The sequence below is a fragment of the Schistocerca cancellata genome, chromosome 7 (assembly GCF_023864275.1).
Source record: "Schistocerca cancellata isolate TAMUIC-IGC-003103 chromosome 7, iqSchCanc2.1, whole genome shotgun sequence".
Lineage (NCBI taxonomy): Eukaryota > Metazoa > Arthropoda > Insecta > Orthoptera > Acrididae > Schistocerca > Schistocerca cancellata.
This window is the reverse complement of record NC_064632.1, coordinates 606,489,976-606,512,379: the sequence shown is the minus strand read 5'-3', so window position 1 is coordinate 606,512,379 and position 22,404 is coordinate 606,489,976. Positions and strand designations below refer to the sequence as shown.

The 22,404-nt window shown below is 42.2% G+C and overlaps 1 protein-coding gene across 1 annotated transcript in view; it reads left to right on the top strand.

The window, feature by feature from the left end:
* Positions 1–22,404, top strand: part of LOC126092193 (phenoloxidase-activating factor 2) — a 249,816-nt gene that overhangs the window by 166,905 nt on the left and 60,507 nt on the right. The window contains exons 3-4 of the mRNA XM_049907676.1: positions 3,779–4,143; positions 11,389–11,694. Coding sequence (XP_049763633.1) covers positions 3,785–4,143; positions 11,389–11,694 — 665 coding nt within the window. The 5' untranslated portion in view covers positions 3,779–3,784. The remainder of the gene's footprint in view (positions 1–3,778; positions 4,144–11,388; positions 11,695–22,404) is intronic.

Here is a 22,404-nt window from a genome sequence, read left to right as displayed (position 1 = left end):
ATATTCCAGATCAAGATAACACTGAGTCACTAGTGGTGTTCTCAGAAGTTGGTTTTTTTTTTTTTGAGCAGTCAGCAGCACCAGGATTGGATGCGATGGCCTGGGAAATCTGCTTTTTAACTAGTTTGGTGGTGTAATTATGTGCAGTGAAGGCTGAGGTGAGAATGGTGGTGTCTTGCTGTAAAGAGCCTGCATCCGAACAAATATGTTTTCCTCGGATGCCAAGGCTGTATGGGAGGGAACATTTGACATGGAAAGGATGGCAACTGTCAAAAAGTAAGTACCGTCGTTTGTCGGTAGGTTTAATATGGATGGAAGTGTGTAGTTTGCCTTTGGTGAGGACGAGATCAACGTCAAGGAAAGTGGCATGGGATTTGGAATGGGACCATGTGAAATTTAATTGGGAGAAGGTATTCAGAAATTCTAGGAATTTTAGCAGGTCAGCCTCACCCTGAGTCCATATGGTAAATATGTCATCAACATATCTAAACCAAACCAGGGGCCAAGTGACCCATGAAAAGGTAGGCATAGGAAGGAGCCATACCCCTGATCTGTTTGTATGTCCGCCCCTCAAAGGCGAAGTAGTTGTTGGTAAGTATAAAGTTGATTAAGATGAGTAGGAAGGCTGTCATAGGTTTGGAAATATTCAACAGCAGACACACCATGTACATGGGGGATATTGGTATAGAGGGAGGTGGCATCAATGGTGACAAGCAAGGTGTGGGGAGTGGGAGTGGGACGGGCATGGATTTTAGATGATCTTTTAAATGGTTGGTATCTTTGATGCAGGAGGGGAGTTTTTGTACTATGGGTTGCAGGTGTTGATCAACTAAGGCAGATACATGTTCGGTGGTTGCTTTGAAGCCAGCTACTATGGGACTGTCAGGATGATTGGGTTCGTGGATCTTAGGCAGGAGGTAAAAGGTGGGAGTGTGTGGTTTGGTTGGGGTGAGAAGTTCTGTGGATTGAGGCATTAGTCCTTGTGAGGGGCCTGAGGTTTTAAGGAGGGACTGCAGGTCAGTTTGAATCACAGGGATGGGATCCTGATGGCAGACGCTGTATGTAGAGGTGTCAGTCAGGTGGCGTAGAGCTTCACTAACATACTCCTTTCGGTCAAGTACTACAGTGGTAGATCCTTTGTCTGCTGGAAGGATAATAATGGAGTCGTCAGCTTTTAGGGAACATAGAGACTGGAATTCTACAGAGAATAGGTTAGGCTCATGTAGGGAACTGAGGAAGGGTTGTGAGACAATGCTGGATGTGAGGAATTCTTGGAAGGCTTGTAAGGGTTGATTTTGAGATAGTGGTGGTGGATCAAGTTGGGATCATGGTCTGAACTGTTCAAGGCAGGGTTCAATGTCATGTTTGCTGTTGGAAAGGTTTTGGGGTTGGGTTGCAAAGTGATATTTCCAATGGGTATTATGTATGAAGGAAGTGAGGTCCTTCACCAGAGCAGCATGATCTAATGCAGGTTTAAAGCTGAAAGTGAGACCCTTAGATAATATAGATAATTCAGGCGGGGAGACTGCTTTATATGAGAGGTTAAGGATACTGTACTGTTGTGACTGGTTCTTGGGATTATGGGTTATTCTTGGCTTGGGAGGCAGTGGTGCAGGCTGTGGGATGTTAAGAAGGTTGGCCAAGCTCAGTTTGTAGGAGAGGAATGGTAGTTGATGGTGTGGCTGTTTAGGGAGCTGCAGAGGGACAGGAAGGGAAATACCACTGTTCCAGTAATTTAGGAGAAGTGTACCGACAAAATTAGTGGCTGGTATATGGTATCGGTGGGGAGAAGCAGCAACTGAACCATCAGGTTTCAGGTCACTCACTACTACTTAAATATTGCAACAATAAAACTTTCAGAAGACAAAAGATACATCATTAAGTTTTATTTCATTGAACACTTACTTCTAATGACTAATGATTGATAAACACATCTGCTCTTCTCCTTCTCAAAGACTGAGCAATCTTTCTGCTTTCCTCACTTCAGTTAATTACACATTACTCCACACACAATAGCTTCAGCTCAACTAAACACAATCCAAAGAACTCTAGAGACACAGTAATCTTACTATTATATCCTTACAACGGATTGAGGATTCTGTGGTAGGGGGAATTCAAAGTCCTATATAGATGTAGAACTAAATTCAGGTGTGACCACAGGAAGTGTCCTGTAGGACCATTGCTCTTCATTCAGTATATTAATGCCCTAACAGAAAATACTAATAATAATCTCATAATTTTCCAAAGATGCATTTTTCTTCAGAGAAGTAGGCTTATTAGATGACAGAATGTCCACAAATAGGCAGGCATATATTGATAAGCTTTCAGAATGGTGTGAATGTCGGTAACTTGTTTTAAATGTACAGAAAAGCAAAATTGTACATTTCACAAAATGCAAGTATGTAATATCCAATGGCTACAATACAAATTGGTCACAGTTGAAATAAGTCAACTTGTAAGAATACTTTGATGCAACAATTTGTAGGTGTATGAAGTGGATTTATCGTGTAGTCCCAATTGTAAGTAAAGTGGGTGACAGACCTTGCTACATTGAAATGCTGACTGGGAAAATGCAGTCAGTCTGCAAAGGAAGCTGCCTACAAAACACTCATACCTACAGCATGGGTCCCATACACCATTGTAGTGTAACAGAAATATTAAATGTATGCACAGGACGGTATTATCAGAAATATCAGAGGTTTGTTTGACTTGTGGGGCAGCATTGTGGAATTAAAAACTAAATTAGTAGATGTCTGAGGTAGGTGCCAACTACCCCACAAAAGAAAAAGCTTCAGCAACCAAGTTGACATACTTCCCTGACAGATACACACACATTCATTGTGTTGGTTTGAGGAAACCTGTAATGGTACTGACTGGTATAAAGTTTACATAGATTCATTTGTCTTGAAATTGCAAAACTATTTCATTGTTCACCACAGAACTAATGTAATTTGCTTGCTAACTGTCCTCCTTTCCCTCACCCCTGTCACCCCAGCTCCTAGATACTGGGAACGTCCTTGGAATTCCCCTCCCCCCACCTGCATATTGATCACTTATGGACCAGGAAGGTTAGATTAGACCAATTATATGGCACACAGAAGCATTAAAACAAACATTTTTCCCATGCTACCAGAACAGGAAGAATCTCTAATACATATCCTTCAGTAGTTTTCAATGTGTAAATGTGAATTTAAATCAAGGTGGAATCATATCCTGTCTAACAAAATGCAATTGCCAAGCTCTTCCCTTCTGCAGTTACAGCTAACATGAACCATGTGTTAAGGTGACAGGCTCAAGAATGACAGTAATTTTGTGCAGATGTATCTTTAAACGCACAGTAGTGTGTGGGCAATGCCAACAGAGAGATCGTGTTGGGTATAAAGGTGCCATAAGACTTCTTGGGACAAAGGGTATACATCTTCTACATCTTTCTAGAGCTACCACTTCAGATTGACCACTTTTGGATGCATATTGCCCATTTCCTGTTTTCTGGCAACTGTGCATCCTTAGCATAATTTTCTGTAAAGGCAATTTCAGTCTCAACATACAGGCTCGTGTGACTTATTCTATGCCAGTGAATGCTCTCTGCTGTAATTTGTTACCAATTTCTTGCTCAATTAAATCATATCATAACTGAAACAGAAAACGATCACTCTTTCATAAGGTGGCATCATTTGTGAACATTCTGTGTTACCTTTGAAATGACAAGTGACAAATCGTTTACTTGATGAGCTCGTATGTTCAGGAAGTGGTGTGAGCAGTATGTTGCTTTTTGCAGAGCAGAATGACCATCTCACAGCAGACGGTGGTCGTGTCGGTGTTGGTGGCGATGACCGCCGTGTGCGGGGCACTGGCCCAAGGTGGCGGCCAGAGCTTGTCCGAGCTGATCAAGGGAGCCACGACGCGCCGCCCAGGTGGACCTGCACCTGCGCCCCCCTCGGCACAGACACAGTCTCCGGCAGCAGCTGGAGCTCCGCACCAGGAGGGGCCAGTCGTGTCGACGGCACAGGGTGACTGCGAGTGCGTGCCCTACTACCTGTGTCAGAACGACTCGATCATCACTGACGGGGTCGGCCTCATCGACATCAGGTCGGGCCTCGACTCTCTTTCCGTACGCCTTTCACGTTCTGCTGAGCACCCGGGGTGAGTCTGTGATGCCCGCATCACACTGGGTGGCTTGCAGATCGGTGGTTGGTTGTGTATTGTGCATGCCCTCTTCAAAAATTGCTTTGCGATTGTCAGTCAATGTTGACAACATCAGAGAGCAAAAATAAAATGTGTGGGATGTTTTTAACTTGTGCCACTAACTGTGTACATAATTCAGCTCCTTCTAGAGCCACAAATTTTGCTCTCGTAGGCAAATACTTTCAATTATGGTGATGCTACAGTGGTGTTTGATTGACTAGAAAATACAGGATAATTTAAAAATTATTGGACAACCATATGTGCACATTTCCTTGTCTTGTAGTATGAGGAAATTGTATCTTTAGATAAATTAACAGTGTTGTGTCACTATGTAACAAGATTGCAGTTTTTAGGTTGTTCTCCATACTTCAAACTACTCCCCTATTTGTACCTCAGAAACAAAACATAAATACAAACAAAACGTTTTTGACATGATTCACTCACTCGATGCATACAAATTCTCTCCCTGAAAGTAACAATTTTAACAACATGAAAGGCACTGGATACAGAATCAAACTATATTAATTGCCTTATAGTAGATGAGGACATCTCTGTCATTACCAGACCCTTTCAAAGGTACGGTAGGTGCTAAAGAGAAAAGGGAAAAATTATAAATCATAGTACAATCTGATAATTTCATATTATCAGCATTCCTTTATAATCTTACTGCCACGTCTGAGATGGAAGCTTGAATTTTGAACATCAACATTTGGCTACATATGTCATTTTATGGGAAACGTGCAGTAACGATGAGGATGACTATGCTCACATTGTTCTTGATGATAACTGCATTACCAGTCATTCATAGCAGATGTTTATTACACTGATACATAATTGTTATTGTTTACTGGCTATTTTGACAACTGTTTGGACACCATACTTTTCTTATGAGGTCAGACTGTAGACGACAACAACAGTCTCACAAAACAGAGTGCATAATATAAAGGTAAAGAATGCACAGTTAAGTTAAATTTGCAGATAGTTTCTTATGGTGCCTACAGAAATTAATGTAAAGCTTTAGCGAATAATTACAGTTAACCACAACATTTAGTTAGTATGTTTCTATGAAACTCATTGCAGTGTGTGACTAATAATTTTATAAATAGGCAGACAATCTGTGGGAATTTTACAGTTGTTACTTAAAAGGATAAGGATTGGGGGAAAATGAATAGTTGCAGAAGATGTCAAATTTTATTTGTGGGGAAAGTAAATATGTACAGTATCGAGATAAGAAGACTTGAGAAGTATTGAGCTATCATTTAATGTAAGAACACACAAGTGTTCTTCCTTGTATTTCTGAACAATCTGCCTTCTGACAATTTTTTCTTCTCAGAACTAATATACAATATATCTATTCAGGCAGTTTGGAACATTGATTAATGTCACAAATCATACTATAGGAGAAGAGGAAAGAACCAATTTTCAACAGTACCTAACTTGTGTCGCTCAAAAGTTCCTGCAGACAGCACCTGCATGTGGCCACGTCACTTACTGGATCTCTCAGTACACAGTTTAGCCCTGAAAGTACAAATCCTTAACTTGCATAAGCATTACTGGCCGAAGTGCCAAAGAGAACGTGACACCACACTGCTTCTTTGTAGGATTTGCTGAGAATAGTGCTATCACTTGAATGTGCATTGTATTACGGAGTAAGTACAGAGCCTTCCAACTTACTCATTGAGATTATATGAAAATTATATATATAGCAAAAGGAGAACTGACATGAGAAGACTGCAAAATTAAAAGGATATAAATTTATAAGTGGAAAAGTCTATTTCTAGGCTTAAGGACTGTTAGTTCCTTCATAAGGGAGCAAATCCCTGAGCCTCCAGAGGAGAGAGAACAGTCTATTGTGAGGAGAGGGAGAGAGAGATCCTACCTTAGTGAATAAAGCTGTTTCTTGCACCATTTTGTACAGGCAACATGGTACATGAGCAAACATGCCACAGTAATAGTGGTGGTAGTATTTGACTATGCTAATGACATAAATGATGTCATAATCAGTAAAACACTACAGAGGCTCAGTGCCTTTGCATTCTCATAGATTTAACTTTGCTCATGCATCTAAAATGACAAATTGTCTAGAGAGAACTTATACTCTCCCACATTTCTGAAAACTACAGATGAGTTGTAGCTAATATGTGTGCTAGTTCTGCTGCACCAATTTGGTCTGAAGAGTTTAATGGAAAATTTCCTCTGAAGGATCTAATGGAAAATTTCCTTCAGTACATGGCCACAGCCTTTTTTCATATTATTTCCTTGCAGCACACATGGGAGACAATGCAAGGATTTGATGTTGTTAAAGATGTTTATAACACTGCTGTAATATGCCTGAAAGTTATTCATTTACATGCTGTTTTTCTAGAGTGGTGTGTTGCAAACATAGGGCCAGTACTGCATAGTTAACTTAGCTCAGTCAGGGGAAGATTCTTGGTTGTGGAAACTTGCTGCATGACTAAAGACTCAAATAAAACATATCTGCTTCATGTGACTTTAAACTTCTATTGTGACAGCTCATAATAGCAATGACAACTGAACAATATGGAGAGTTTTGCACTGATACCAACAAAGTACTCTGCCTGACAAATACACACTGAATCAATCAAAAATACTCAGCCACTGGTTGCAAGTAAGTGAGTTATTCATAAATTTTTAAGTAACAAAAACTTAAATCATTGTTAACATGTTAGGATACAATTTTGTTAACATGTTAGGATATAATTACAGCCATCACTATAGGAAGTGTTATAATTTTTTTTAGTGTTTTTGGGTTGTTTAGTTTCAGTCATGATGTTCAAAAGTACAGATGTTTGACATGTTCATAAATTACTAATAAATATTCTAAATTAAATATAATTTGACACAAAATGACAGTTTGGAGAGTGATCATATGATGTACATAACTTTCTGGATAATAGTCATGATCCCAAATTTGATCCCAAAGCTTTTGAACAGAATTGCTGGTTTTGGGGTTTTACAGTAGGAATCTTCAGAATCTAAAATCTAAAACTGAAGTAACAGAAAAAACCCTTACTATCTATTGTAAGAGATTAAAACAAAGGACAGAAATTGTAATACAGTATGATGTACCTCAAATTCTGATGCACTGTAACAAGTGGTTACCACATAAAAATAATGAACTGCCGTAAATGCTTCAACTGGAGATATATATACAGACACACAGGGTTAGTCACGTAAGATGTAACACCTCTTTTATCTCGTGAGTGGTTACACATATCAGTGGGGATATTGATACCAGTACGTTTCTTAAAATGGAAGTGTATGCTTTTTATATCTGTGTTTGATAGCTCTTGAGATGACAATTGCAGTGCTGTAGCATTTGTTAATGTTGATGTTGAAACCTGTCATAAAAAATTTGAGAGCACGGTGGCCAGAATCGGCATTAGTGGTGCAAACACTGCCAAGCAGAGCTCTTGTTCTATGCTGTGTCAGAATGTCAACACATTTGCCTGTTTACTTGTCTGCTCTGCAGGTGACTCACTTCTGCTTCAAAATTTGTTGAGTGCAGACGAGTACACCAATGAGGAGAAGTTGGATATACTACTTTTATATGGTGAATGCAAAAGAAATGCCATAAAAACAGGAAAGTGATATAGGGCTATCTGTCGGGATCACCAATGTCCAATTCGCCAGGCAATAGCACAAATTATTAAGATGATAGTGTGGACAGGCTCCTTGAATGTCAAAAAGAGGACAAGAAAGAAGACTGAAAATGATAGAGAACATGAAGAAGCTATTCTGGTTAAGATGCTAATGAATCCATACAGTGGTATGAGACATGTTACCAAGGAATGTGGAATCAGTCAGATGAGTGTCATTTGCATCTTGCATCGACAGAATTTCCATCCCTATTATGATTTCAGATGTCATATAGAACTTTTTCAGTTTTCCCTTGAATGTTGATCCATTCATAATGTGCATGTAGCTACACAAAGTAATTACAGGAGAGTTCATTTAAAAGCATAGTAATTTAAAGTAGTCTCAGTTGTATTTACCTAAGAAAGGAATTTGTCCTCTGACTGTTTAAAGCTGGTCACAACTAAATAAAACATTCAAAAATACAAACTTGATTACAGAAATCATTCTAAAATTGAACCCATCATGATGGCTCTAGAATCCAGACATACAATTAAATTTGTGTGTGTGTGTGTGTGTGTGTGTGTGTGTGTGTGTAGGAATCAATAATATTAGCTCTGACTTTTCATGTAATGGCATTCCTGGAACTTTGTTAACTATATTAACTATATCTACCTTCTTAAATTTCATATCACAGTTGCATACAAAATTGTCTGTACCATTGCACAGAACTGTTTCAGCAATCGGTGATCATTTATCATTATGCAGAGCAACTGGATTAAAATATTATGTCATCTTTGTCTTACTTGTTCCCTGTGGAAATGTTGGTAAATCCTTGATCGAATCCAATGTAATGTTATGTTCTAATAGTTGATCAATTCCAATAATTATTGGTACATTTAACCCTGGTACTAAAAACACTGGTTATTCAGAGACGTTTTTATGTAGACTAAATTTCCCTAATAATTCAGTATACAGTTGCTTGCCTAACGTCCCTGTAATTCCTACTATTTTCACCCCATTTAAAAGTAGTCTAGGGAACACATACACCATGTTGCATTATTCTAAGAACACAGGTTTCATTACCAGAACTCACAATAATGGTCACCAGAATGGTGCCCACCCTGCAGTTACATTCAATTTCAGTTGTATGTCTCTTAGGACATTGTTCCCTTTCTTGTAATGAATCATCCGATATGCTTCTCTCCTTATCACACCTCATTAAATTAGAATGCAGTTGTCACAACCTGTTTTCAACTGCTTCTGGGGCCAAGCCCCTCCCCGGAAGTGCTCTAGTTTTCCCCTTTCTGTGTTATTAGAGTTAGTAGTGGTGGGTGCTGTAGGTTGCTAGTCCCTATGATTATGTGTTATAGCTTGTGATTTACCTCTCCACTGCTGTCTATTCCATTTATTCCTCTGTTCGGTATTTTCAGCTCTAACAGTTCTTTGACTATTGTTATTATTCTGATTATCATTATTAAATTGAGGTACATTAGCCTTAGAATGGCTCTGCATTGATCGAGTTTGCCCAAGAGTTTATCCCTTATTTGCCAACGTGGTCTTCTTTTAATTACTTAGTAAGTGCTAGACTGCAAACCCTAAGGTCCTGGTCTTGATCATCTGTTGGCACTGAGATTTTCTCTCACTGACTGTGTACTTCCTTTCTGTCTGGCAATGACTTGTGTAGGGGAAAAAGTGCCAAGTCACACATCGGTTCGGATTCCACAGTAAGCAGTAAGATCTCTATCGCTGCCTGAATAAATCACTTCAGCAGTCACGTTAAGGCGAGAACGTACCACCACTGACAACACCATTCCTAATGGAGCACTGTGAAGTTCAAACAGACCTGCAGGTCGAGGATTGTTCACCTTTGCTTTTGATGGTCGATGGAGTTACCCCTCTGTGTGGCAAATAAAAACAAAACTACAGTGGAAAATATAAATGATATGTATATCACACACACATTTTACTCTATTTATAATATAAGCTAGTAGTGAATGTATAATTCAGTTTCTTCAGTTCGTAATACAGTGATAAAGACAACAGTTCACAGTTCCACAAACCTGACACATACAATGATAACTGCAAACTAATAGTTTATGCTCCTATTTTGTCTTTCTTTTTTGTTTTTACTGTTACTTTTATGATTAGTAAAAGACCTTGATGCTCACATTTTTCTTCTTTTTGTTCCTCGGTCAGTAATTTAATAGAAGCTGCCTGACAAAACAAATTAACTACCCAGAAGGGGATGAGAAAACAAAATGAAACTTCATGGGTTAAGGGGTATGTGATGTAATTTCAGTGATTAAAGTATAGAGTCCAATTAACAAAGAACTTTGCAGTATGTGCCTGCTTGCCAGCATATTTTGACACATTCTGGCTCGGATGTGTACGGTGGCTATTTTTGGAAGCATATTGTAAAGCTGTTGTGTTCTCTCCTGGAGCTGCCTGTAACAGTTGTAACTGGTCCTCAATATCCCGGATATCGGCACAGGGACGGAGTCGACATCTGAGCTAGTCCCACACTTCGAGCGCAGACGTGGTGATCTCACTGTGGTACTCCAGTCCCCCACCACTGGTAATATCCAATGCAGAACAACTTGCAAAAAGTGATTGTTGTTCACCAGCTAACTTGTGTTCACTGTACAGACTTCTATATAAGTAGACTGCCTGTTTAGCTGAGTGGTAACACATTTGTCTATCATGCAGTGAGCCCGGGTTCAATTCCCAGCTCGGTCGGGGATTTTCTCCGCTCGTGGACTGGGTGTTGTGCTGTCCTCATCATCCTTTCATCAATACCACTGACATGAAAGTCATCCAGTGTGGCATCACCTGAAATAAGACTTGCACCCAGCGGCCAAACTTTCCCAGATGGAGCCTCTCGGCCATCAATGCCACACGATCATTTCATTTTTTCTGTGTAAGTGTGAACACCATTAATCTGGCTGAGTGCATGACTGGGCATAGAATAACAATCCACCTCAGGGCATTCAGTACCCAGTTGCTTGAACATGGTGTACAGCATAACTCAAAGATGCTCACTATATCACATCAGCTGTTCAGCTATTTGGAGCCACCCACTTAATACCAGTTTTCCTGAACTATGAAGAGGGGAACTTGGCCTCCAACACATCTTTGTGTCCTGATATCCTCCAATTCTGAATCTCCATTGACACTACCACCCCCCACTCCACTTTGTTTTTCCATAATACTTTTCATTTCATCTCTTAATTTCACTATTCATCTCTCTTTCCCCTTATCTGTGTTTACTTCTCACTCTGTCCTTATCTCTGGAATGATGCTGGCATGATGCTTATCAGTGCCTAATAAAAATGTTCTCATTTGAAGACTCTCTTCTACTTTTGTATATATGTGACAGAAGTAATGCACATTTCACCTCCTGGCTGGCAAATCTGTCTCTCAATTTATTAGTTTCATGAGTTGCATTTTCCTGTGATACAATAAACAAACACATGCAGTTACACAAAGTATGATAATATTATGTAAATGTAAAAATGTTTATTGCTTTTACCCTTGTGCCCTTTGCCAGCTTTTTTTAAAGAAAAGAAAAAATAGTAAAATTTTTTTCTTATGTCTGAATTTTAGGATTCAAGATGGACCTTGTGAAAATTATTTGGATGTGTGCTGCAAGAAACCACAGACTGTGGACAGGCCTATCACACCTACTCCACATATAAGAAGTGGCTGTGGCCGCCGTAACCCGGAAGGCGTGGGCTTCCGCATAACGGGCAACAATGACAATGAGGCACAGTTTGGGGAATTCCCTTGGATGGTGGCAATCCTCAGAGAAGAGAGTGTCAATGGAAACCCAGAGAAATTGAATGTTTATCAATGTGGTGGTTCACTGATACACCGTGAAGTTGTTCTGACTGCCGCTCATTGTGTAGCTGGGTAAGTATTCCGAGAGTTTGACCTAAATTACGACTGTAGAGAGAGAGAGAGAGAGAGAGAGAGAGAGAGAGAGAGAGAGAGAGAGAGAGAGAGAGAGAGTGTGTGTGTGTGTGTGTGTGTGTGTGTGTGTGTGTGTGTGTGTGTGTTCACTGTACAGACTTCTTAGTCTAATTTGTGTTTGTAAAGAATGAATTTCATTGTCTACTGCTATTTACTGTTTAGTACCATTAAAAAGAAGAAGAATGAAACCAGAGGCTCTCAGTGAATTTAAGGCTATTATTATGCACGTTGCATTCCCTTCATCATTTGATCCGAAAGAAATCGTTATCACTATGAGATATAAATCAAAGTGACTCTCTTTTAGCACAGATTTGAATGTCGGAAACATACAGTTTTATTAGCTAAAATGTTTCATTGATAAAGAGTTACAGGTCGATACAGTGTTCTGATGCAAGAGCTATTCATTCCTCTTCATTTGAGGTTACTTCTTTCTCACAATTTCATGCAATTTTTTGAAAACTTCTTCGTAATACATTTAGTTAATTATTTCTGGGAACACATTCTGTCAAAATGATGCCCTAGATATCAAAGAAAGCATTGCCTTGGACTTAGTGACTCGTACGTGATATCTTTTCATATGGAGAAGTTGTCTGTCGTAAGGAAGGGTTGCCCCCATGATTTCTGTATCGTATGTGAAACTAAACATGTCATTAACAATAATTTGTTTTATAAAAATGTGCTCTTTTCTTCGTTCATGCAACTTTTTTCCTGCATTTTTGCACACACTTTCCTCACATTCAGCTTGTCTGCTGAAAGGCATCAAACCTAGATCATTGGGCATCATTTCAACAACACCAAAAACCCCCATTCTTTGGTCTTTTATGCATTCCTACTCAGACTTTGGCAATGTTTGCCTGGAGGCTCAATCTGCATGGATGACCTGGTCAGTTATCATTTTTCACAGAGTTGCTGCCTTTAAAAGAGAATATCTTATGTCATTCCTAGGCATGCAAACATGATAAGCACTTATTTACATAAGTTTCAGACAGCAACTGGAATGTGTCCCTTGCTGTCCTTTTATGTTTCATGAGGAACTTCATGTTTACAGATTACAAAGTGCTACACAAATAGGTCCTTAGTAATGGAGTAGGCTTGTTTCTTTTATGTTAGGATTCATATTGTTGAAATCTCATATTTCTTGACTTTAACTGGGAGTAGCTTAGAAACCCATTACATGGCATTGTTCCACTAATTCTTTTATTTAATATTTATTTATTTATTAAACCATCTGTAGACAATGTAAATTGTATGTATGTTGTGAATACACAAATACGTAAAATATAGACGCAAAGATGCATAAATGTACACAACTACACCAATAAATAGATAAGGCTTACTGAGTTACCCATTTGGACACTGTATTTTACTGTTCTTGTTAACATATAGCAAAGTGCCTCTTAACTGCAGTAACTAATCATTAGTATGATTGTTAACAAAATTTAGACATTATTTTAGGTAATACTTTATGGTATAAAAACACTTTTGTAACATATAATTTTTTAGGGTATTCCTGAAGACATGTTTTTCACTTTTGCCTTTGATATCTTTTGGTTGATTATTGTATAGTTAATTCCATCATACAGCACAATATTTTGGTTTTTTAAATTTGAGATTTAAGTGGTGGCTGGATCTGGTTAAATGTTCATGTAGAGACCTGTTTACTGGCTACTGATCAGTGTCTTTTTTTTTAACGTGGATCACCGTTTGCAATAGGTACTCACATGGAGCAGTCAAGAGTTCCATAGATTTAAACAACTCAGTGCAATGAGTTCTCTTGCTACTTGATGCCATAATTCATACAGCATTTTTTTATCTTTAAGACTGTTTGTTCTGTTGTGTTCATTTGTTCCCCAGAACATTATCCCATTATCTGCAGTGAAATATTTATATTGTGCTTCAAACAGTGGAAAATCCAGGGTGGAATGCAGCAATATAGCAGAGATGCTGAGTCACAGATAGGTGCAAGAAAAAGACTGTCGGAAAGTGAGCTTTCGGCCAACAAAGCCCTTGTCAAACACACACACACACACACACACACACACACACACACACACACACACATGATGGGAGAGACAACTAGGTGGGGGTGAGGAGGAGGCTGGGATTGGGATAGCAGGACACGGGTGGGGGACGGTAAAGTTCTGCTGGTGGGAGCTTACAGGGACAAAGTGGAGAGTAGGGCAGCTAGGTACATTTGAGAGGTTAGACGGGGGGTGGGGGTGGGGGTGGGGGTGGGGGTGGGGGTGGGGGGGGGGGGTGGAGGGCGGATAGCTGGAAATGAGAGAAGTGTAAAGACTTGAGTGCATTGGTGGAATAGAGGGCTGTGTAGTGCTGGAACTGGAACAGGGAAGGGGCTGGATGGGTAAGGTCAATGACTAACGAAGATTGAGGTCAGGAGGGTTCTGGGAATGCAGGATATATTGTACGGAGACCTCCCTGTACTGTTCAGAAAAGCTGTTGTTGGTGGAAGGAACCAGATGGTACAAGCTGTGAAGCAATCACTGAAGTGAAGAATTTTATGTTGGGTGGCATGCTAAGCAACAGGGTGCCCCAGTTGTTTCTTGGCCACAGTTTATCGGTGGCCATTCATGCGGACAGACAGCTTGTCGGTTGTCATCCCCACATGGAATGCAACACTGTTTGTGACTAGATTGGAGTAGGGCTACCTGTGAAACCATTCGTGTGTGTGTGTGTGTGTGTGTGTGTGTGTGTGTGTGTGTGTGTGTGTGTGTGTGTGGAGGGCGGGGGGGCAAAAGCTCACTTTCCAACAGTCTTTTCACTGTGCCTTCTGCGACTAAACATCTCCACTATATGGTGAATAGCAAGTATCCTTTTCACTATATTGTGCTTCAGATTATCAAGTGCGCCTGCATGTGTAGTCCTTTCCTTTGTGTCATTATGTGAAGTGAAACCAGTAAGCAAGATACTAGACACTTTCTTTAACAGAGTACCATTTTGAAATAAAAATAAAACCAGCAGACTCTTCTTCGCAATTTTATTTTACATGGAAGCCTGTACTTTAATGTACTTTTTAACATAATTCCCATCAATATTAAGGCACTTGTCATATTGTGCAGCCAGATTTTGAATATCATCCTTGTAGAAACCTGTTGCAGGATTCAACAATAGCTTCAACATTCTGTAACAGTTGTATAAAGTATCTGTTCTCTGTCCCTTTCTCATCAACTTTCTGCACCAAACCATCAACAATGACTGAAGGTCATCCGTTTCATTCGTTATCATGACCATTCGTATGGCCACCTTTGAATGCTCTGACCCATTTCTGTAACAGCCCATCATTCACGAAGTTTTCTCCACAGACCTTCAAAATGATACTTCCTTTAAAAACACACCATACACCTTACCTGTCAGTTTACAACTGATCCATTTCTCATCCCTAATGCTGTTGTTTCTCACTCATCTTACGAGTAAATGTTAGCTTTACCTTTTTCCTACAAGGGGCATCCAATAAGTAAGTTTGAAACTTCCTGGCAGATTAAAACTGTGTGCCCGACCGAGACTCGAACTCGGGACCTTTGCCTTTCGCGGGCAAGTGCTCTACCAACTGAGCTACCGAAGCACGACTCACGCCCGGTCTCACAGCTTTACTTCTGCCAGTATCTCGTCTCCTACCTTCCAAACTTTACAGAAGCTCTCCTGCGAACCTTGCAGAACTAGCACTCCTGAAAGAAAGGATATTGCGGAGACATGGCTTAGCCACAGCCTGGGGGATGTTTCCAGAATGAGATTTTCACTCTGCAGTGGAGTGTGCGCTGATATGAAACTTCCTGGCAGATTAAAACTGTGTGCCCGACCGAGACTTGAACTCGGGACCTTTGCCTTTTGCGGGCAAGTGCTCTACCAACTGAGCTACTGAAGCACGACTCACGCCCGGTCTCACAGCTTTCTTTCAGGAGTGCTAGTTCTGCAAGGTTCGCAGGAGAGCTTCTGTAAAGTTTGGAAGGTAGGAGACGAGATACTGGCAGAAGTAAAGCTGTGAGACCGGGCACGAGTCGTGCTTCGGTAGCTCAGTTGGTAGAGCACTTGCCCGCGAAAGGCAAAGGTCCCGAGTTCGAGTCTCGGTCGGGCACACAATTTTAATCTGCCAGGAAGTTTCATATCAGCGCACACTCCGCTGCAGAGTGAAAATCTCATTCTGGAAATAAGTAAGTTTCCCTATTTTATAAAAAGACATTACACACAACTTATCCTGTTGAAATAATTTTATTCACACTGCACACTGCTCCTGTTACTCTTCTACATAGTTGCCATGTTTTTCTACACACTTTCTGTAACATGACAAGAGTTTTTTACATTCCTGTGTTGTACCAGGTCTGATTCTGTCCTTGTCACCAACAGTTCACTGCTGATGTGACTCCATTATTTGTTGAAGTGCTTCCCTCCAGAATGACTGTTGAGTTGGGGGAATATGTGAAAATACCTCTGGGCAAGATCTGGTGAATATGGAGGATGATGACACATTTTCCAGTTGAATCTTACCAGCTCTTGCTAGGTCATTCAAAGTGAACTAGAAAGACCATTATTATGAGGGAAGGGAACTTTGCAAGACAAAGGTCCAGAATGATGATGAAATCACATAAGCAGTGAACAGCTGGTTAGGAGCACAGGATCTGACCTGACCTGACCTGGTACAACACTGGTTTGGAAAACTTTTGCCATGTTACCAAAAGTCTTCAGAAAAACATAGCGACTATGTAGAAAAGTAACAGAAGTCTTGTACAATGTCAATAAAATTAGTTTCACATGATAAATTGGGTGTATTTTTTTTTTTTAATATGAAAACTTACTTATTGGACACTCCTTGTAGAACAGAAAGTACTTCTTTCAGTATTTCAGTGAGGATGTAACCATTTCTGTTAAGTCAATTAGAAGCAGGTTACAAATAATAAGCACTGGTTGAGAACTTCCACATTAAACTATATTCTTAATGTCATGAATAAGAAACAAAGTAAGAGTGAAGGTCAAAGTCTGATATGTAGCAAATGTTACTTTTAATTTTGTCAAATGTTCGGTACTCAATTTGAGTGTGCTCCTTCCTGCCTTTTCCATGTGCATCCTCCATGTCAGAGCTAATGTGTAGCATGCTTCTGTAATTGTTCATCATTCTCTTACAGTTGAAATATGTGGGAGCAGAGCACAAAACAACAGATCTGTCTTTCTCTACGTAAGAAACTGATTCTTCTTGAAGTCCTTGAAATATTTACATACTGCAACACAAAACCCTACATATTCACAGTGGGCTGAGTGCAACCTTCTATAAATTTAATATAATATATGCTCTTGCGCTTCTGGCCGTAAGATAGCAGCAACTGGTTTGATAGCACGTAATACTCAATTTAGTAGGAGGAATACATGAGTAAATCTGTAGGTGATCTGGGAATGTATGTGGTGTGACATTTAGTACACAGAGCTATCACCACTGGAAGGAGTAATGGCTCTGACTCAGCTGAGACACTCTTTGAACTGAGGTCTGATGACTATCTCAGGTACAGCATTCTGTGCTGCTTTAACTGTATACTAGACTTTGTCAATCGTAGCGCCTGGTGAGTGGTTCTGTGCCAGTGTCTCAGTAATCTTTTACCACATGTTTTTAATCAGTGAAAGATCTGGAGATAGTGTCGACTAAGGTAGTAATATAATACCTTCTGTAACCAGATAGGATAGGAAGGTGCAATCTCATGTTGTCTTCTCGAAAAGTGACTTCCTACAGACCAGCAACATAGGGCACAATCATCAGCATTAATGGAGTAATGCGACTGAGTACTCGAGCTGGAGGTGATTGTCGTGGCACCCTATATTGTCACATCAATTGCTTTGCCTGAATGAAGATGACAAACGCAATCTCACAATGTTTGTTCTCATTTGTTGAAGTGCTTCCCTCCAGGATGACTGTTGAGTTGGGGGAATATGTGAAAATACCTTTGGGCAAGATCTGGTGAATATGGAGGATGATGACACATTTTCCAGTTGAATCTTACCAGCTCTTGCTGGGGGTCATTCAAAGTGAACTAGAAAGAGCATTATTATGAGGGAAGGGAACTTTGCAAGACAGAGGTCCAGGATGATGATGAAGTCACATAAGCAGTGAACAGCTGGTTAGGAGCACAGGACCTGACTCTTGCAGATACAACCCTCTCAAAGTTGTGTGAAGAGCCAGGAATCGCACGGAGAGGCTACGTGGTGCCACTCCTGTGCCTATTACTGCTGTCGAGTGCACCACTGTCTGTGCACTGTTGCTGTTTTGCCTCTCTGCTGCTTCATCGAGGGATCACACTGAAGTATCTGCACTAGCAGAATAGAAATGTGGGAACTGCAAGTCCGAAAACAATTTATTGGACTCAGCAAAACGAAACAATAATACAATCTCCAAAAAGAACAACAGACTCAATCCCAACTGTGGATAATACAAACATAAAATAACAAATAGTAATAGAAAAGACTTGTCTCTTCATGGGGAGAGATCACAATAAAACAATTCTACAATGTCTAGATGTTTATCGATTATACCGAGTCCGTCTGCAAGAGATTGGCCAGCTAGAAGAGGCGTCTGGCCACGGCTGCCCGGGAGGCAGCTCTGTATGCTTCCAAGCTGTGTGCCGAACTGACCTTTGCCCGCAGTGTGCCGCCCTATCGAGCCCGTTTGGCGGACGTATCTGCCGGAACTGTTTGCGATCACGTGCCTGGCGTATCAGATCAGTTCCTGGGGTACCTGTGACCTCTGGTGAAATTGTTCTGCAGGCTCCGTGAATGGGTAGCGGTCCCTGGCAGCCATTAGTGGAGAGATGGTGTCGTGTTGTAGTCGCCGGTAAATATTTGTGTCGCCCTGTGATGTAGACATCCCGTGTCGGTTGGACGTGGAGTGGGATGCCGATGCAGTAGGCGCTGTGATGTATGAAGAGGACAGCCACAGCACACACAACCGTGGTTGCTGTGCTGTCAGTCTGCAGTGATCCAGACAGTACTGTCCATGTGGATATTTGTCGTGCTGCACACGAGTCCATTTCGTGACTGAAGGATTGTACAATTCTACACAGCCTATTAACAAGTATCTGTTGACGAGGGTGAAATCCTATACTACGTGGAGTATGGCTGTCCTGAACACATTTATTCTATACTTACATGCAAACTAGATTTCCTGACCAATGTGAGGAGCAGTATTGCAGAATGATAAAGCAGGCTCGGTAAACCACGATCCTGCCACTGTCAAATGTTGACACATTTTAGTAGGTATTTCTCGTTCTTACCATACGTGAGACACTACATGATTTACTCACAAACAGCCACCTCCAATTGTAGTTTCTGAATGAGAAACCTTCTGCATAATCTTTTATTGTGTACAGATAGTGGATGATGTCACTTCTACTTGTTTAATGTGGCTGCACTGAAATGGTAATCATTTCTATACCCAAGTGTTCAGTATGGTGGACATGTACATAAACCTCTACTATTCTGAGGCATTCAGGAAACTCACCAATGATGTGAGAAATGTGTGCTGGAGAGAAAATTCACTAGGAATTTTGCAAGTATTTCTATCATGTTACTAAGCAGAATATTGTTGACAGATCTCCCACAAAACCAGAAGAAATTCTGGCAATTTGTAAAAGTCATTAGTAGTATCAAAGTCAGTGTACAGACATTCATGAGGGAAGATAACAAACGGACTGCCAAAAGGATTGGTACTGGGCCCTCTTGTTTCCAACCCCCCCCCCCCCCGCCCCCCCCCCCCCCCCCCCCCCCCCCCCCCCCCCTCCCCAGGGGCTCAGCATTCATTTGCTGAGTACGGGCTTGGCGACCCCGGGGTTCTGAGCTGGGGACTGGTCGGCGCCGCCAGTTTCCTGTCACCGTAACCCCTGGACATGCTTCAGCGACCACTGTATGGCGCGGCGGTGGAATGTTGTGTGCTGCGGGGAATGGTAATCTTGGCTTGACCGCCTGGATTGTGAGGAAGGACAACCTCTATAAAAACCCCTCAATCTTCCGGTGTGCTCCGCGCCTATGAGATGCGTGGCTGTTGGGGTGGAACAGTCGCAAGCGGGCACCCTCTGGGGCACCTGCCGCACCCCAGTTGTATCAGGCTTACTCAGGCACACAGGGCTCTGTCTGAGCGGACCTTTAGTTCCCTAGCTGCTCGTGGGACCGCAATGGACCCTTCGACCTCTACATTTCCCCCTACCAGTGGCTTGGGTGGGCCACTGGTAGGAAAACACACCCCATTGAAGAAGCGACTTCGTGCTGTGAGTCCTCCAGCGCCTGGTGTTGATCGAGATTTATCAGACTGTCGTAACAGAGCACATGCTGATAATCAGAATGTGTTTTTTATTATTAAACGGAAGGAGGGTAGCTTTGAGAGGGTTTCTCCCTTTTACATCCACAAGGGCCTTGAGGGGATTGCAGGAACACTTAAATCTGTGAAGCGACTTCGCAATGGGACTCTGTTAGTTGAGACTTCTAGTTCCCATCAAGTCGCTTCTCTTAGGAAAGCAACCTGTCTCGGAGAGTACGCTATTGAGGCCGAGCTCCACTCCACTCTGAACTATAGTAAGGGTGTTGTGACATGTAGGGACTTGGTGGATATCCCCACAGATGAGTTAAAATCTGAATGGGCTGATGACGGTATTGTTGACGTGCAGCATATTATGAAACGAGTCGATGGGAACCTAGTCAAATCCGACTCATTTATTCTCACGTTCAGTTGCCCGAGACCCCAGAGCATGTTAAAGCGGGGTACTTACGTTTGCCAGTAAGGCCATATTTCCCCAACGCAATGCGCTGTTTTAAATGTCAGCGCTTTGGGCATACTACGTTGGGGTGCAATGGGATAGCCACTTGTGGTAAATGTGGTTAGCCTGCCCATGAAGGAGCCGATTGTTCATCGCCTGTGAAGTGCGTGAATTGCTCTGGGAGTCACCCTGTCTGGAGCCGGGTCTGCCCCATCTATCTCGAAGAACGGAAGATACAGGAGATTAAAACATCTAAGCGGATCCCCTATGGTGAGGCCAAGAAGCTCTTTAAGGCCATGCAACCTCCTGTGTTTACAACATCTTTCGCTTCCGCTCTGAAAAAACCAGTCCAAATGGCCACTGTTGCTACGCAAACGGAGATTGCTAGTGTTAGCACTAATACCTGCGTTTGCCAGTGCACTTGTGCTGCTGCGGTTGTTTTGCAACCTGCGGCTCTCCCTGCAACGTCAGACAAGGCTGTGGTTGCTGACATTGGGGTACTTCCTGCCTCTCCCCTTATGGCGCCTTCTGCCCCGGCGAGTAAAGCTCCTCCTGTAGACAAGGCTCTGCATTCTAAGCCCTCCAAGACAAAGACGCCGAAGGTGAAGGTTTTGCCACCTGAGGAGACTAGTCAGGGTCGGTCCGATGACGAGGCCATCGTACTGTCTGACATCTCCCGTGGGTCATCGTCGGAGCTGATGGACATTGATGTCGACCGGGGGCGATCTTCTCGCCCCAGGAATAAATCTCCGGCGGGTACGGGCTCTCCTCCGAAGCACAGAGGAAGGGTGAAAGTTCAGCCACCCTAATCACTGGCTCCCATATTACAGTGGAACCTGAATGGGTTCAGGACGCATGTGGCCAAATTACAACTCCTTGTACGAGAGTGCCCTTTGTGCTTATGTCTCCAAGAGACACATTTTTGGGCCACTGATGCTCCTTCTTTACGGGGCTGTACCATATATCGGAAAGATGATCTGACGGGGCAAAGGGCAAAGGGTGGTGTTGCGGTTTTTGTCCGTGACATGCGCCCCTCATCTGAGCTCCCTCTCGTTACAGACTTGCAAGCAGTTGCAGTTGACCTTCTTGTGGGTCGGAGGCTCACAGTCTGTTCAGTCTACTTACCACCTCAGGATGTGATAGACTCTAAGGCTCTCACAGACCTTATTAGCCAACTCCCCCGCCCATTTCTTCTGCTGGGGGACTTCAATGCTCAAAATGTCTTATGGGGCTCTCCGACTACTTGCCCCAGGGGTCGCATTCTGGAAAGCCTCATGATGTCTGAAGAACTGTGCATCCTCAACTCTGGTGCTCCCACTCATTTCTGTACTGCTTCCGGGTCGTCATCGGCTATTGACCTTTCCTTTTGCTCTCCAGCACTCACGGATTCTGCTCTGTGGGAGGTTGTTGCTGACCTCCATTCTAGTGACCACTTCCCCCTTTGGATTTGCCTCCTGGATGAGGCTGTGGCATTATCAGTGCCGCCTCGGTGGCACCTCTGCAGAGCTGACTGGACACTTTTCAGCCAACTGGCTGTTTTGGAACACCGTGCCAGCGTCCACGAATGGGTAGACCATGTTACAGCCGTGATCTCCCATGCTGCTGAATTGTCCATTCCACGGTCATCCGGTAATCCCAAGAGGCGTCCTGTCCCCTGGTGGACCACTGAGTGCCGCTCCGCCATCCGAGCCCGCCGTGCAGCTCTGCGCTGCTTCAAGTGCCGTCCCTCAGCTGACAATCTTGCGGCCTTTGGGGTGGCAAGGGCCAAAGTGCGGCGAGTGATTAAAGAGAGCAAACAACGGTCATGGCAATTGTTCTTGAACTCCATCTCCCGCTCCACTAATTCTACGAAAGTATGGGAAGCCATCAGGAGGATTTCTGGGAAACGCAGCCAACTACCTGTCATGGC